At 30.2% G+C, this 17247-nt stretch overlaps 1 protein-coding gene across 1 annotated transcript in view; it reads right to left on the reverse strand.

The window, feature by feature from the left end:
* The window catches only part of LOC148311343 (sodium- and chloride-dependent glycine transporter 1-like), a 38709-nt gene extending 21929 nt beyond the window's left edge, over positions 1–16780 (reverse strand). Inside the window, exons 1-5 of the mRNA XM_088256763.1 lie at positions 16769–16780; positions 15757–15958; positions 13236–13514; positions 9026–9248; positions 4722–4836 (exon numbers count right to left, since the gene is read on the reverse strand). Coding sequence (XP_088112889.1) covers positions 4722–4836; positions 9026–9248; positions 13236–13514; positions 15757–15958; positions 16769–16780 — 831 coding nt within the window. The remainder of the gene's footprint in view (positions 1–4721; positions 4837–9025; positions 9249–13235; positions 13515–15756; positions 15959–16768) is intronic.
* Between the last annotated feature and the right edge of the window lie 467 nt (positions 16781–17247).

Here is a 17247-nt window from a genome sequence, read left to right on the forward strand (position 1 = left end):
CATTAGGGTGGGCCGATGACGTTTTTTGGTGAATTCAACAATAAAAGGGGTCTAAAAAGTTGCATTTAGATTGCACATAACGAGAAAAATATTTGAAAAAATATTCGATACAACCTTTGGCCCTCAACCAGAGTTCCAAGTTTTCGATAAATCCATTTTTTGCGCTTTATCAGCTGTCATTTTGTATATAGACAAATATAGTAATATAGACAGCCTAATTAAATGTTACGAAATGTAATATATTTTACTTAATCAGCACATAAGGGCATAAGTTACACTTTACGTTGTTATAAATAGGTAGAGTTGTTTTCGTGAGTCATTGTTTCCATCAGTATTCGGCCGGCGCGTGGCGCTCAAAGGGATTGGTTGTGCTGTCTGTATTTTTTTTTTATCCCGGTGCTTTTAAATGTGTTAGAATTTTAAGTATGATAAAGTTTTAGTTTAAGATTATATTTAATTAATTATAAAATAGTATTATTTACATATATATATATATATATATATATATATATATATATATATATATATATATATATATATATATATATATATATATATATATATATATATATCCATATATATAAATATGTATATAATCTTTAATTTGACTAACAATAAATGTATTTAACGGTACCTTATAAAAATATTTAACTCATAATCCACATATTATGAACGCACATGAAGAATTTCTAGATAAGTCTTGTCTAAGCACATCATAATCGCGAATTTATTAAGAAATTATATTACATATGAAATTAAGTAAATGGTATTAGTAAGAAATATTTTTCATTGTTATTTGACCACACTTATTTTTTATCTTATCATTTTGTAAAGTGCTCCGTAAGCTAATCTAATAATTTTACCTGCTGTCATAGTTATCAATTTTTACAAAATATGAAAATCTAAGATTCATTATGGATATCGGATGATAATGATTTCGGTAAATAAAATGAACCCAATTGGACAATCATGATGGAATATTAGTCTTAATTTTTATCCCCAAACAATCGTTTCTCCTTGTTTATCGATAAATTCATTACGTCAAATTGTTAATTTATAAAAACAAATTAGTGTTTTTATTAATATATCGTAATAATATTTTGTCCGCCTCCGAAGTGTAATGGTCAGCATGCTCGGCTACCGTTCTGGAGGTCCCAGGTTCGATTCCCAGGGGGGTTTAATAAATATAAGTGATTTTTTCACTCTAATATTTATTCAATATTACACTGGACTGGTACCTGAAGTGGAGGGCTGATCACCTTTCCTTCATGTGTAAACGATCGAGATAACACTGCGTTTATATGAAGCAGTGCCCTATGCACCATTGGGGTGCGGTAAGGGTTTTGTTTTATATTTATTCATCAATATAAACAGGTAACTGGCCTAGACCGAAAAGAAAAATTAAGTGGCTTGATTTCTTGATTCTATAAATATTACATAACAGAGATAACGGATCAATCCCATCAATTAATTTATAAAACATTTACGGACATATTTTATCCAAAAGCAAAGTAAATAAAAAACAAATGGATTCGGTTTATATTTTGCATGTAGGTAACATTGTAACCCGCAATTTTTTTATTGGATAACTCTTGATATTTTGTAACAGTGAAATATTTTATATTTCAAATGTGAATTTTTTATTTTATTATTTCCTTAGTTTGATTTTAAATAGTGAGTAAAAATTGGCAAAAGCAGCATTATCATTTATCACTGCCTTCTAGATTCATTTCATGAAATTATGCATGGAGGTACTACATATAATTATTTATTGAACTTGAAATATAGCATGGAAAATACAACATCATTTTAACGAAAATTTCAACTACATTTTTAGACTATGATAACTCTCAAAAAGAGTCCAAAAATATGCATATCGCTCACTCCTTTCAACAACGTCATGTATCAAAAAACTTGATTTTTCAGGAGATCGTTTTTAAAGTTTAAAAATATAATACAATGTGTTGAAAATAAATATCAAGCCACTTATTGAACGTTTTACTTTGCAACAGATCTTTTTAGGTCAAACCTGAATGTTTTTTCTCCATTTGAAAAATATTTAGTGTTTTAAAAAAAAAATTAAATAATACTTTTTCTTCAAAATTCTTTCTGCCCTGTAGCGGGTAAATTAAAAATTAAAACTTTGCCGCTTTTTCTGGAATAAAGTACATTTTCTGGGCATTTCGAAAACATGCACAACTGAAAATTGATGATTTAAAATATATGACGTTGTTGAAAGGAGTGAGCGATATATGTCTATCCATATCTCGAGCGTATCCGGGTAAAAACGCTAGGTATTATAGGTATGGTATAACACTCGTATGCAGTAACACCTCTACATACATACATTTAACTATCTAAAATATTTTATTAAAGTAATAATTACATGTTTTGAATATTGAAAGCATTAACTTTGTGGATCATATTGATATATTATTTCGAGAAATAAAAATACTTTGTGTTCTGATCCACTCACAATTAACCAACTAGTTTCGGCAACAACCTGTTGCCCTCTTCAGGGTTTCATTTATTACTAAATATATATATATATATATATATATATATATATATATATATATATATATATATATATATATATATATATATATATATATATATATATATATATATATATATATAATATATATGTATATATATATATATATATATATATATATATAAAAAAAAAGAAACAGTTTCCCATAAAATCAAACCAAACCTAAACAGAGTTATCCCCTTCCTTGCTCTTACCCCTCCTTAAAACACCATTACCCCACCCCTACCCTTTTGAAACCCAACAACTTGTACACCGTTTCTTTTTATATATATTTATTTAATAATAAATGAAACCCTGAAGAGTGCAACAGGTTGTTGCCGAAACTAGTTGGTTAATAAAAATGTGAGTGGATCAGAACACAAAGTATTTTTATTTCTCGAAATAATATAATAATTACAGCACGAACAACATGTCTACAGATATTACTTAAGGTTTTGATGTATAGGTAATGACGTTTAACAATAAATAATAAAATAAATTAGAAATCTGAGAAGTGCTTATCTGAAATATTGTAAGTTGATCGATGAGCCAATAAGATAATCCTGTTTAATATTTTGTTACCATGTTTGTTATAACTTATTTTTTGATATTCACATATTTCATTTTATCCCCAAAAGCGACCTTTTTTATTAAAATTGATAAGCCTAGTGCAGCGTAACGCGTGGATCAAATGAGATATGGTATTTAATATACATACTATTTTGTGTGCATTATTTCTCATATATTTTTCGCAATATTTTTACGTGAGTTTTAATATCTTCATACAAACGTATTTTATCAGGATGTTTTCACATCAATCGATAACATTTGTTTGTGAAACTGTAATCTATGTTTATATTTTACAGAGGTCAATGTAACATAAGTAAGGAACCTCTTACTTTTTTTTTAACTACCGGTTTCGAGATGTCACCATTTCTTATAGACTATAGACGATATATCGCTCGTTTGGTGCAACAATGACGTAATTACACTTTTTTTAAAGCACGTTAAATATTTCAAAATGTGCGGAAATGTGTGTCGGGAGACACATTGACAGAATTGATTTTGTGGAGAAATGCTGCGTCATTGTGGAATTGAGTAAAATGGCGCCATTTCTGTTGCTACAACGTCTGAATGGCATCTCCTGTAATTTTTCTAAAACTGTAATTACGCCATTGTTGCACCAAATTAGCAATATACACTAAAACACTTGTACATTTTTTCAATTCTTTGAAAAACGAGCTGTTGATACATTTACTTAGAAAAGAGGAATGTTGATACTCTAATTGTCAGTAAATATTTCTCTCAATTTTAAAATAAATAATAATTTTAGAGTACCTCAAAGACGTACGCGTTCTACTCACCTTCATGTACCAAAGTGCAACACAGTCTTTTTACAAAATACCACCCTAAACAGAATCATGGACACATAGAACAAGATATTTAATGACATTGATATTTTCGGAAAAAGCATAGATGCAATAAAAAAAAGTTGGTAGAAAGTTGTCATACTATGTTTACTCTCCACCAATTACCTAGTTTTGTTATGGGTGGGGGGTGAACCGTGCATGACAATTCTTTTTCTGTATTTGTAATGTATATGTATATGTATGTATATATATATATATATATATATATATATATATATATATATATATATATATATATATATATATATATATATATATATATATATATATATATATATATATATATATATATATATATATATATATATATATATATATATATATATATATATATATATATATATATATATATGTATATATATATATATATATATATATATATATATATATATATATATATGCGTATGTATATGTATGTATGTATATTTATAAATATATTCTTATTTTTAAACTTCTTACCTAGAAAAAAAAATCCTTTAACCACCCTCATTAATTCCTCTCCTTTCCTTCTCTTTCCTGCGAAATCTATTATTTTATATCACACCCTTTTTTATAAATCTCGGAATATTTTTTAATAGTTTTATAACATAAATGTGGAATTGTTTAATTGGCTTTTTTTAACGTAACTATTTTTTGTTAATGTAATCTAATGTTTATTATTGTTAATATAATTATGGTTTGCCATATCATTTTTTATGTAAGCTGTACAATTCCCGAATAAATAAAAATAAAATAATAATAATAATAATAATTACCTTGATGACGCAGAAGAAAGCAATAACCCACGCGAGAGCAAGGCATCCTACAAGGTGCCACTGGATCTCGCCGAAGTTTTCCCATGTGGCTCCATTGATTCCCAGGACTTGTTCACTAAACATATGAAAATACCATAAGATATCATTCATCCAGCACCCGTCGAAAGGGTGCATATGTTTACCTATTCTGATGAAAGTACATCAACATATGGCATTTTATCATTTTCTTACGATACCTTCTAGTGTTAATTTTTATTTCAATGCCATAATTGTACTATTTTTTGACATCTCATCAAAGATGAAGAAGAATATGGAAGTTTGGGCATTTACGGGGCTGACGACCGTCATAGGCAAGGCATATAATATGAAAATAACTCCTGTAATTGGAGGTAATCCAGATTTTGTGAACAAGTATTTAGACACACTCAAAATGTTGCCATAATTGTACATTAAAAACTGTTACTGTCCTTCTTTCTCGTACATACATCTAGTCATGCATGCCCTCCAATTTTTGAAAAGTTGTTGGTGAATGGCTTACACTTGAAAATATAATGAAATAAAAAGAAAAAAATACAAAATACATCTTAGTAATTATTAACCACCAATTAATTGATTTCGATGCTTAATATTATTGAGTAAGAAATATAGACATTCAAAACATGTGTAAGACGGAGGATATCGTGAGGTGGGGACGACAACGAAGGCGATACTGGAAGGAACATATAAAAAGAATGTCAGAAGACAGACTTCCACGTGTCGCCCTCCAAGGCAACCCAGAAGGACGCAAACCCCCAGACAGACCTCCGAAAAGATGGAAAGACAACTGGGAGTCGACGTCCCAAAAGTGACATGCGGAGGCACAAACAGATCCCTAGGATCTACATAAAGAAGAAGAAGAAGAAGAATACTATACCCAACCACAAATTTCAATACGACTGTCCAAACCCAGTTTCTTGAGTTTAAGCATACGCTTCAGTTAGTACGAGTATAGTAAGTATACTCCTAAAGTTAAATTTTGATTCTCAATCGTTGGGTCCTCATATTTCGGTCGCAATTTGGTTTATCAAATTTATACAAGGCGCGCAGATGTGAGCGCAAATTTCGCAGAAGCAGATGACAAATTTTTGCTCGGAAACTTGGTAACTCGCATAATTAGGGAAATGCATATTTGCATGCAGCTCTGTACGCTTTACGGGGAAACTCGTAAATAATCTTGCAGCCTGTAGCAGCAATAAATAGTCCCGCGAGATTTCTTTCGTTAATTTAGCAAAGACAGAATGAGGCTGGCGTGCGCTGCGCATAAACTATGAGCAATCGAACCTTACCTCGGCGGCTGCTGACAAAAAACGAGCGAAACTTTTCTCATTTACATTTTTATAACCGAATCCCGAGTCCGCTGTAAGCCGTTTTCTATTTTTTACACTGGTTTCTTACGCCGGTGAATTTCTTAAACAGGTTCTTACACAAATACACTATTACACAATATAATAGATAATGGAATCTATCTGTGTAAATTAATATCAGGTGTAATATAACAAACATCAGATATTGCCATTTTTTCTAAGAAATGTGATAATATTTTAAATATTGTCCTTATTATTTTGTCGGTCGAAAGCGTAAGTGCATTCAATTAAACTAAAAACCGTTATTGACTATGGGTGTGTCCAAACACTTGTGACTGTTACACGTTTGAAAGTGATCACTTATGATAGGTCATAAACCCAGTAAATACCCAGATTTCCATATTTATATTAAAAAATGATATAAAGCTCATGATTACTTCTTAGTTACTCAAGATATTGTTTTAAACAAATAAATGGTGATTGGCGTTTAACTAATTGCGAGAGAATGAAAAAAAAAATTCATCTTTTAAAGTGATATAAAGAGAAAATAGTACTACGTTAGCACACATTCCAAGGTCAAAAATCTTTATATACATATATACTCGTATATAATATATATATATATATATATATATATATATATATATATATATATATATATATATATATATATATATATATATATATATATAATATATATATATATATATATATATATATATATATATATATTTGAATATATAAATATTTATATATATATATACATATATATATATATGTATATACATATATATATGTATATATATTTAAATATATAAATATTTATATATATATATATATACATATATATATGTATATACATATATATATGTATATATATATATATATATATATATATATATATATATATATATATATATATATATATATATATATATATATATATATATATATATATATATATATATATATATATATATATATTATAATTACATACATTCGAACCCTTATCTGCACTTCAATGGTGCATAGGGCACTGCATCATATAAACACAGTGTTATCTTGATTGTTAACACACGAAGGAAAGGTAATCAGCCCTTACAAAAAGTCACATATATATATATTAGACCCCCCTCTGGGAATCGAACCCGGGACCTCTAGAACGGTAGCCGAGCGTGCCGATCATTGACAAAACCACATACATACACACACTTTAACATATCCGTACATTTTTTATACCATGAAAAGTAAACGAGAAAGACAAGAATTATAAATGGTGTAGTAAAAAAGATTCATTTAAAGGTCCTCTCTTCCATCAATCTCGCAACAAATGTTTAATTCTATTTAAATTTGCCCATGTTTTTTGTAAAAAGTATTTTTTTAAATATTTTTGTAAAATAACAATAATAATTTGAATAATTTGTATAGCGCCATATTCGCAAAATACTACCACCTCAAGGGTGCTTATAAAGACTTGGATAATAATAGCATTATGGTGATAATGATACTTTAAAAATATACTTTAAAAATGTACATAATTATAATAAATAAAACATATTTGTTCAGGAGTCAGCATCTGATGTTTTGTATAAATATTTTAAACAACTGGATGGTAAATATATGCACACACGTCCAGGTAACTAGTACCGTACCAAACAGGCAGTTTCTCAGTGACAAGGAAGGCCGCATTAGTAGTTAGTGAATTAGCCTGCGAGCGGGCAGGGGGTAGGCGGTAAGCGAGTAGGCGGCGAGCGGTAGGCGGTAGGCGGCCGGCGCCCTCGCGGGTCGGTCGGTTGCTCTCATTCAGGAAACTTAGTCCCGACCCGACTTACTACCGGTGCGGGAATTTACAAAATTGCATTCCCAGTACTTTATTCGCCTCGCTAATATCAGTAACACGTAGACCAAATTAACAAGTACATATCGTAGTTGCGCTTTCTAACTTCGATGCTCGCGAGCTTAAATTATAAAATGTCTATTGACTGAATTCCTAATGGCGTTCGGCGATTGATTTTTAACATGAAACACTAGACTTGAAGCAAACGTGACCTCGCTTAAAGCTTAACAAGAAACAAATAAGGATCCTAACCAGGACCTTGACAGGACACTGCAGATTTAGGAAACACATGACAAAAATTGGACTATATGACTCCACAATCTGCAGATTTTGTATGGAGGATAACGAAACACTAAATATATTATCTATGACTGTGACGCACTCGCTCGCAAACGAACATCCTTGGAGGAACACTACTGGACTCCGAGAAGGTGAAGCTTTTACTACAAAGACAGGTCGTTAGCTACATGACTCATGTAGGTCTTGAGAGTGAGCTATGATACAGAGGGAGGTCACAATATACCTAATATAGTTGCTGCGACATAAAGGATGCAAGATTCATTGACTTCATAAATTAAAAAATGTGACGTTTAATATAATATTTTATTTCATTACACACAACTAGTTTCGAATACTAGTTGTTTAATGAATAGTCAAACTAACGAGCAAGAAAAAAAGCTTTATATAGAGGTTGGTAGGGTAATAAATAAAGGGAAGGTTCGAGAAACGGGACTTTTTGTAAAAAGAAACAAAGGTAACAGTAGTGACGTTTTGAAATAGCATATTATTAATTGGTGTTTTATCAGAATTAAAACTTCTACTTTTTTTCTAAATTATCTAAATTATACTTGACTTTTGTTTTGTGACTGAGTTTATTAATTTAAGTGTTTGTAAGTCAAATGAGTGGTTAGTGTCTTTTATGTTATTCGCGAATTCTGAAAAATAATTTCTACTAATTCCACGGCGATGTTCTCTGATTCTAATTTTTTACCTTAAATTTGTGTAAAGTGATTACTTAACCAAACATATGATGGTTGTAAGCCCCGTAAATGCTCAGACTTTCATATTCTTCTTCATCTATATTGAGGTGTCAAAAACGTATAAAATAAAAAATAAAAACTTACTTGTAATATTCTTCCGACGCCAGAGTCCTGTTGATTAGGCCATTCCAAGTTACGAATTCATTAGAAGTTGTGTTCAAACAAAGAGTTCCATTGACTGGTTCCAAACCTAGCATCGAACAGATACTACTAATTGTCGTACAGTTTTTCTGATAGTATGTTTTATCAGTTGCATTTCCCGTATTGTTAACTTTGCAGTCCTTGTCATACTGTCCACTGTAACAATCTGATAAAAAAAACATTAATTGAAATATTATTTTATGGAATTCTGGGCATTTACGGGGCTGAAGACCGTCATAGGCTGGTTTAAGTGATCACTTTACAGACGTGTAACATTTACCAATTCTTCCCATTATTGACAACCACACTACTCAAATTCCTTGAAGTTCTATATATATATAAACCAATTCAGAAACATTGTTCTTGAATCACTAGAACTTCACTAGAGACATCTATTGGTGAGATGTCAAAAAATAATATGAAAATTAACTCTTTTAATTGGAGATAATCCAGATTTGTGAACAAGTATTTGGACACACTCAAAATGTTGTAAATTTATTTCAATATTAAATAATAATAGTTTAAATTTTATTACCACCTCAACGGCTCTTTACTGTGATCAAATTGGGGAAAAGAGATAGTGGAAATAGTTTCGTGAATAAATACGTTTTTAGATTTTTATCTAAAGATTGTCTCACTCTCACTCTCACTACTGATGGAAGGGAATTCCACGCCTTCCCTCAACAGCAAGTAGTAAATAACTCACTATTTATATTGTTTGAAAGTTTCCTTTACATTATCTTAAATAATACATTTACTAAAAAAAATAAAAAATAAATGACATGTACACATTTTTATTTTATGTATTAATTTTAAATCAAACACAGATTTTTTTGAGTCTACTAAGCTTAAAAAATCTGTGTTTGATTTAAAATTAATACATAAATTAAAATGGAGTTCTACAAATTAAACGCCAAATCAATAAATAAATAACATGTACACATACCGAATATCATTCGTTTTTAGGGGTTTATAAATGATTTATTGATATTAAAATGTAAAAAAATGCAGTGCTGAATTCTATCACCTTAAGGGATAACTTTTAACATCAATGAGGCACTGTAATAGAAGTAATTAATTAGTAAAAGAAAAGTAAACTGAAAGTTAAAAAAAAAACTATAAAAAAAAACGTTTCAAAAACTTACATTTATGTATATAATTGTTAAAATCGTGAATAATATAGTGTTTGTATATTTTATATTTTCACAAATAATTCGTCTCATTGTATGTATGAGTATTTAAAATATTATATAAAAATAATCCTGATTTATTTCAGTTTTCTTTTATTAATTTTTTAAAGAACTTTACTTTACTTTTAAAAAAAGTTACTAAATTTTTAACAGAAATACTCATTTGGAGTTAAGCGTGCTTGAAAAAAAAATGAAAAAGTTGTCTGATAGTTGTGTATTTTTCAAGAAAAGTGTATTTAATATCATGGGACGGACGTAGGCTCATTATAATATTGCGATTTTCGGCGGGTTGGAATTGAATAATGTTTTAATATTTGGCAACCGATGAGGCGGGTGAAAACCAAATTGGAAATCAAAAATGATCCCGTCTTACAAAGTACATCTCGTCATCTCGCGTAGCATCAGTTTATCATGTCTCAGGTATCGCGCTCCTAACTTGGCAGGTGACAGGACCCTCGTCAAGGGGTTCTCACTTGCCCAAGGACGCCCGAAGGACGGGTCAGCCGGCCTTATCTCACTTTATTGGGTTTCCCCATGTGATATTACACATTATCCAAAGAAAAGAGAAAATTCTTCATAATAGGGTTTGAATATATTTCTTTTGTGCGGTCTGTTAACGCTCGAAATCACCTTTTAGTGACACTCTGTCACCCGCACGCATCTGTCACACTACAATGCGTTTAATCATTTCAAATCAGAACCGTCACTGCTATACCAGGCATTTCAAATTAGCCTTACCGCGGTCTATGAAATGACCAATTATTCAAGATTCAACACTCTTTTGTTCTCGTAACTTTGGAGAAATCGTTTTAATTAGGAGGTTAAGAAAACTCGAATAATTAAGTAACACTTTCCACAAATAATTAGTGGTTCGGATTTTAAACACAATAAACTCTTAATAGCACTTAAGGGTGTTTTTGTTAGCCGATAATGAACCCTTAACCGTTTTCTCAGTGGAATCTGTCACACCTGACAGCTCCAATTAATTATGTGAAATTATAATGCCTAAAGTTAAGGTCTTCAATTCAGATACAGAAAAACGATGTGTTTTTATAGACTCTCAAATCATTAACCGTACAATAATCAGACTACATTTTGAATGTGAAAATAAATTAAATCATCCACCTCATTAGGAAAATAAATGAAAATATTAAAAACAAGGAAATGATTTTGTACCATTTTTAGGTAGAAAAATACATATTTTATGAGATTAAAACTAACTACTAACACGCTAACTTATTTGTTGGTTAAAATATATTTATTTAATGTTTGTACCGGAATACGCATATTCGTAGTTGAGTCTGGTTAAAAGCTTTTTTTTAATATGACAATGCCTTCTGAAACAATAAAATTATAAAAAATCTCTCGTATTCCAATGCTGTGGACATCGAACATACGAAGTGACAGAAGCTGCAAAAAAGCACGCTGTCTGCTATGAACATTCAACATATGGCGCTGCTGTTGTGGAAAAATGCAGTTATTTAAAAATCATGTTTTTACCTGCAGCTGGTGCATATAAAACACGCCCTTATTATCATGCAACGCTGTCAAAATTACAAAGAAATCGATTAATTACTTTAGGAAATTTAAGATTTTGAACAAACGTACAATAACGTTTTTACTTATGATGTTAGATATGTGAATATAATATTAACGCACCAAATCAGGGTTCTTGAAGAATTGAAGAGAAACCAAAATAAATTAATATTTATATATTATGAATACACAACATCAAATCTATTTTCGTAACAAATTATCATAAAAATTTGATATCTGATAAATCGTTTCAACATCGGACGTCAGATATAAAAATTTAAAAATTGTTAATTAAAAAAAAACATAAAAATAAAAAAATTTAGTCGTTGCAATAATTTCAGTAAAACAGTTTGTTAAATACTAATTAAATAATGCCCTTACAAGGCGAAACAATTGTAAGGAATTTTATTTTTTACTATTTTTTTTAAATAAAATATGCAATCTAGTAGACCCTAAAAATTAGTATTTGATTTTAATATTTAAAATGTTCTAATAAATTATTTTTTGACATCTCATCAAAGATGAAGATGAATATGGAAGTCTAGGCATTAACGGGGCTGACGACCGTAATAGGCTGGTTTAAATGATCACTTTACACACGTGTAACATAAAAAATTTATTTTTTTCATTATGTTTCTTAAATGACGAATTGTAAGGCTTCAATTACTATGAATAATTTTTTTTCTATTTCTTCTGGGTTTATCAGGTTGCTTAAAATTTTCCGTTTTTTGTGTACATAAGACCTAATATTGCTGAAATTTGTAAAAACCGACAAGCACAGATATCACATATCGCTCACTCCTTTCAAAAACGTCATAAATCAAAAATCATCAATTTTGAGTTGTGCATGTTTTCGTAATGCTGGGATATAGAAAATGTACTATATCCCAGCAAAAGTGGCATATTTTAAACTTAATATTTACCCGCTACAGGGCAGAAAGTATTATTTTTGCATTTTGAAGAAAAGGTATTGTTTAATTATTTTTTTAAATATCCTAAATATTTTTCAAATGGAAAAAAAATATTCAGGTTTTACCTAAAAAGATCTGTTGCACAGTAAAAAGTTAAATAAGTGGCTTGATATTTATTTTTAATACATTGTATTTTATGTTTGAACTTTAAAAACGTTCTCCTGAAAAATCAAGTTTTTTGATTTATGACGTTCTTGAAAGGAGTGAGCGAGATATGATTTTTCCCCCAAAGAGTTTAATTAGAGTATTTATTTATTTTTTTAGTTAATGTTTTTTTAACTTGTCTGTAATTAAATAATCAGTTTTTTTTAAGTTATCCTTGTGTGCTTTTGAATCTTTAGTTTTGGTCAATCAAAAGTGCACGCTGACTTTATAATGGTTTTAAAACCACTGATCTAGATCTTAAGGAAGCTTAACCAGTAACTTTGAAAAATATATTTTAATGTGTCATCTTACTCAGGGTACTATAGGAGTGTTCGCAGGACCCCCAGCCTAGGTCAGGGTCGAAGGACATGAAGGTGTAGTAGAGAGTCCACGCCACGATGATCATGTAGTAGACGATGATGAGGCCTATGACCATGAGCGTGCAGTAGCCGAGGCCGTAGAAGCCAGGAGCTATCCGGTAGAACACCTCGATGGGACCCACCGCTGTGTACTGCCCGAGGTACAGCTCCATGTAGAATATTGGCAAACCAACAGCCATCATCATCAAAAAGTATGGTAAAAGAAAGGCACCTGATTAAAAGAAAAATTTTGCATTCGTAAAACGATCAGACTAATTGTGTATTTAATAATATTTTCAATCATGTCAATAGTCTTGTTACTGAGTATAAAAATTTTGCATTAGTAAAATGATCAAGTAATTGTCTTGTAGATGCGTATTAAAATGTCGCATTAGTAAAACAATCAAATTATTTGTGTATTCAATCACATTTTCAGTCATGTCAATAGTCTTGTAAATGCGTATAAAAATGTTGCATTAATAAAACGATCAAATAATAGTCTTGTAGATGCGTATAAAAATGTCGCATTAGTAAAACGATCAAATTAATTGTGTATTTTATAATATTTTCGGTTATGTCAATAATCTTGTAAATGCATATAAAAAAATTACATTTGGAAAACTATCAAATAATGTTGATGCTTATAAAAATGTTGCATTAGTAAAGCAATAAAAGAATTAACAATAAATATGGACATTTTTTGATAAAACAAATGTCTACGAAAAGAATGTTTGCAAAAACACGGTGGTTTGGCGTTCTATTCTCTCTGCCTACCCCTGCAGAGAGCGGTGCAATGGTAAGTTAGTTAGTTAGTTAGTATCGCCAAACTCCATCGATTATCGTACAAGATTATACTAAACAGAGGTATACGTTAAGTATATTGTTAGAGCCATCAAAGTTGATATTGTGTTAATATGTGCGACTAGGTATCGTTAATATAACTTCTGGCATATGCCTTCACCACATGTTACCAATTTCAGTATTCATATTATATTAAGCTCTGCCGGAGATTAGACATACCTACGTATTTACCTACTGAAATAACTCGTATAACTTATGTCTACCAATAACCATAATTTACAACCATCTAATCAAGAAGCCATCGTAAACTTTTCGCATATATACTTTTATCATTTTACATCGAGTAACTTGATCTCTCTCTATATATCAAATAGCTATTAATTGATAACACGAGGCAGCGAAAACTTTCAATAAATTGTATTCACCTCTACATGTTCTTTGCTATTTATAAAGTTTCTAAGTATTCAATTATCTCAGATCATTTGATTCCATCAGATGAAATTATGTATTTGGTATATTATAACAAATAATTCATTGGCTCGTAAATAAATCTATTAAAATATGTTAAAATAATATTTTGATTAGCACATATCCTGGCACTAATCTATGGAAGAGAAGCATGGCAAAAAGAAGTTGGCAAAAGAATTTTGAAAGTAGACTGAAAGCAGTCGCAATGCAATATCTCAAACAAATGTGCAGCAAAACAATGTGTTGTTCCCTTCGTAAAATAAGAAAAAGAGCAAGGTTGAGATGAGCATTATTGATAACACTCAGAAAAAGGTGGTCTGGACATGTGGATCCATAATCCAATGAGTAGAGAAAGAATAGTAAAACAAATTTATTAGGCAAATATCATTGAAAATCGAAGCGTAGGAAAAGCGAGGAAAACTTGGCATGATTAAGTATGTCAAATACTTAAAAAGGGTCAGATCAGGAGACGGAAAAATCGGCGGAGTGTATAAGGAAATGCATGAATGTGGAAGATGCAAATATTTTGTGAGAAGACAGATTCGATTGACGTTAGTAGGTACATACAAAAATAACATTGCAAACATCAACCCTAATTGAAAATAAATATTTCATGAATTTATTTTGCAATTCACGAAAATCGAAGTAGGAGTTTGATCTTAATGTATTTAGTTCTAACTAACTAACTCACCATCACACCGCTTCCCCGCAGGGGTAGGCAGAGAGAATAGAACGCCACACCACTCTGTCTTTGCAAACATTCTTCGCCTCTTCCACGTGCATGCATCTCCTCATCTAACCCGCCGGTTGTTACGACTCCTCACCTGACCACTTTCAAGTATTTGGCATACCTGTTCGTGCCATATTTTTTTCGGTCTTCCTCTGCTCCTTTTTCCACTTACATTCGCCTCATAAATTTGTTTTACCGTTCTTTCCTCACTCATTCGTTCTACGTGCCCAAAACATCTCAACACACCTTTCTTCGCTTTTAAGTAATTATACCATTTATAATTACTTTTAAGTAATTATACCAATGGTATATTCATTTAGTTCGCTTCGTAATAATGGTATTTTTTATCAAATTCAATTCTAGTGTGTAATCTCCCTTATTAATAAGCACGCAGTAACGAGAAGCAGGAGTTTGCTCTCAATCCGTTTAGTTTACCTGCGCCGGTATGTACCTCCGCATTAAGCCGGTTACTAACCTCCTCCGTTGCGATACGCGAGGTAGGGGAACCGCCACACGTTCCCTAGTCCCACCGCGTACCCCAGGCAGGCCAGCACGAACTCCACAGGACTCCCCCATCCCCCCCTGCTCGACTCCCCGACCGCTGGCGCTGCCTTCTCGCCATCGACGCTACCTACGTCGGCCTTGCCTTTTGACTTCAACGAACCGCTGACCGATTTCTGCGAACAAAAACAACTTTGTCATAAATTTATTTCGAAAATATATTTTATTGTGGATCAATCTGAAGCTTGTGTACGAATATTTTACATTGCAATACGGATTATTAAAATGTTATATATATTGAACCATATTATAGGTGTCACCACCTGAGATTAAGCATCCAAGGTGAAGTGTATAATCCAGTGAAAAAATATTTAAAAATATATTCTATCATCCTTTATTTCTGAGACCTTTCAAAACTAATTGCCTGTAATTGTACTCTGTTTATACATATATATACATATATATATATATATATATATATATATATATATATATATATATATATATATATATATATATATATATATATATATATATATATATATATATATATATATATATATATATATATATATATATATATATTGTATATATATATATATATATATATATATATATATATATAAATATATATATATATATATATATATATATATATATATATATATATATATATATATATATATATATATATATATATATATATATATATATATATATATATATATATATATATATATATATATATATATATATATATATATATATATATATATATATATATATATATATATATATATAAATATATAAATGACTCCCCACATGTACATTGTATATAGGTACAAGAAACATACATATATTTTAACATTTTTTTGTGAGCTTGTCCATTTTTTGTCTCATTTTCACTATTAGTATTATTAAATCATTTATTGCATATTTATTTGATATTAAATAAGTTTATCCATGCAATTTGTCTTATGATGTACCTTGGCGTCCATAAATGAAGTTAGTAGTGAATAAGTATTTAGTAATATCGTTGGGCATTTTTTATAATTGCCGTTTTCATTCCATTTCATTACTTAAATATTCTTCTTTTTCATTTGTATGTACGGAGCATAATGTGTTAAATTTCGCATAATTAAAAAAAGGGTGAATTGCAGATTTTTATCAGAAATCCAACCCCATAAGCTGTAAGCATCGGTATACATAACATAATCTCAGATTATCTCTTGAATCCTGTACAATCTGTTGCAAACAGGATTTTCCTGTGTAATACTTTGAGTATAACCTTAATCGGAATATCCGTAAATTCATACAAAAGTATTAAACTTATAATACCTACCCTACATTTCCGAAATTTCTTTTGCAAACTTGGCGGATTAATACTTGATGGCGTTAAATTGAAATTTCCACATTTAATACTATTACACGATTTAAGTAGAGCTCGGTGAAACTTTTTTAACTT

The sequence above is a fragment of the Brachycentrus maculatus genome, unplaced genomic scaffold (assembly GCF_059751285.1).
Source record: "Brachycentrus maculatus isolate JH-2025_06_01 unplaced genomic scaffold, ASM5975128v1 h1tg000066l, whole genome shotgun sequence".
Classification (NCBI taxonomy): Eukaryota; Metazoa; Arthropoda; class Insecta; order Trichoptera; family Brachycentridae; genus Brachycentrus; species Brachycentrus maculatus.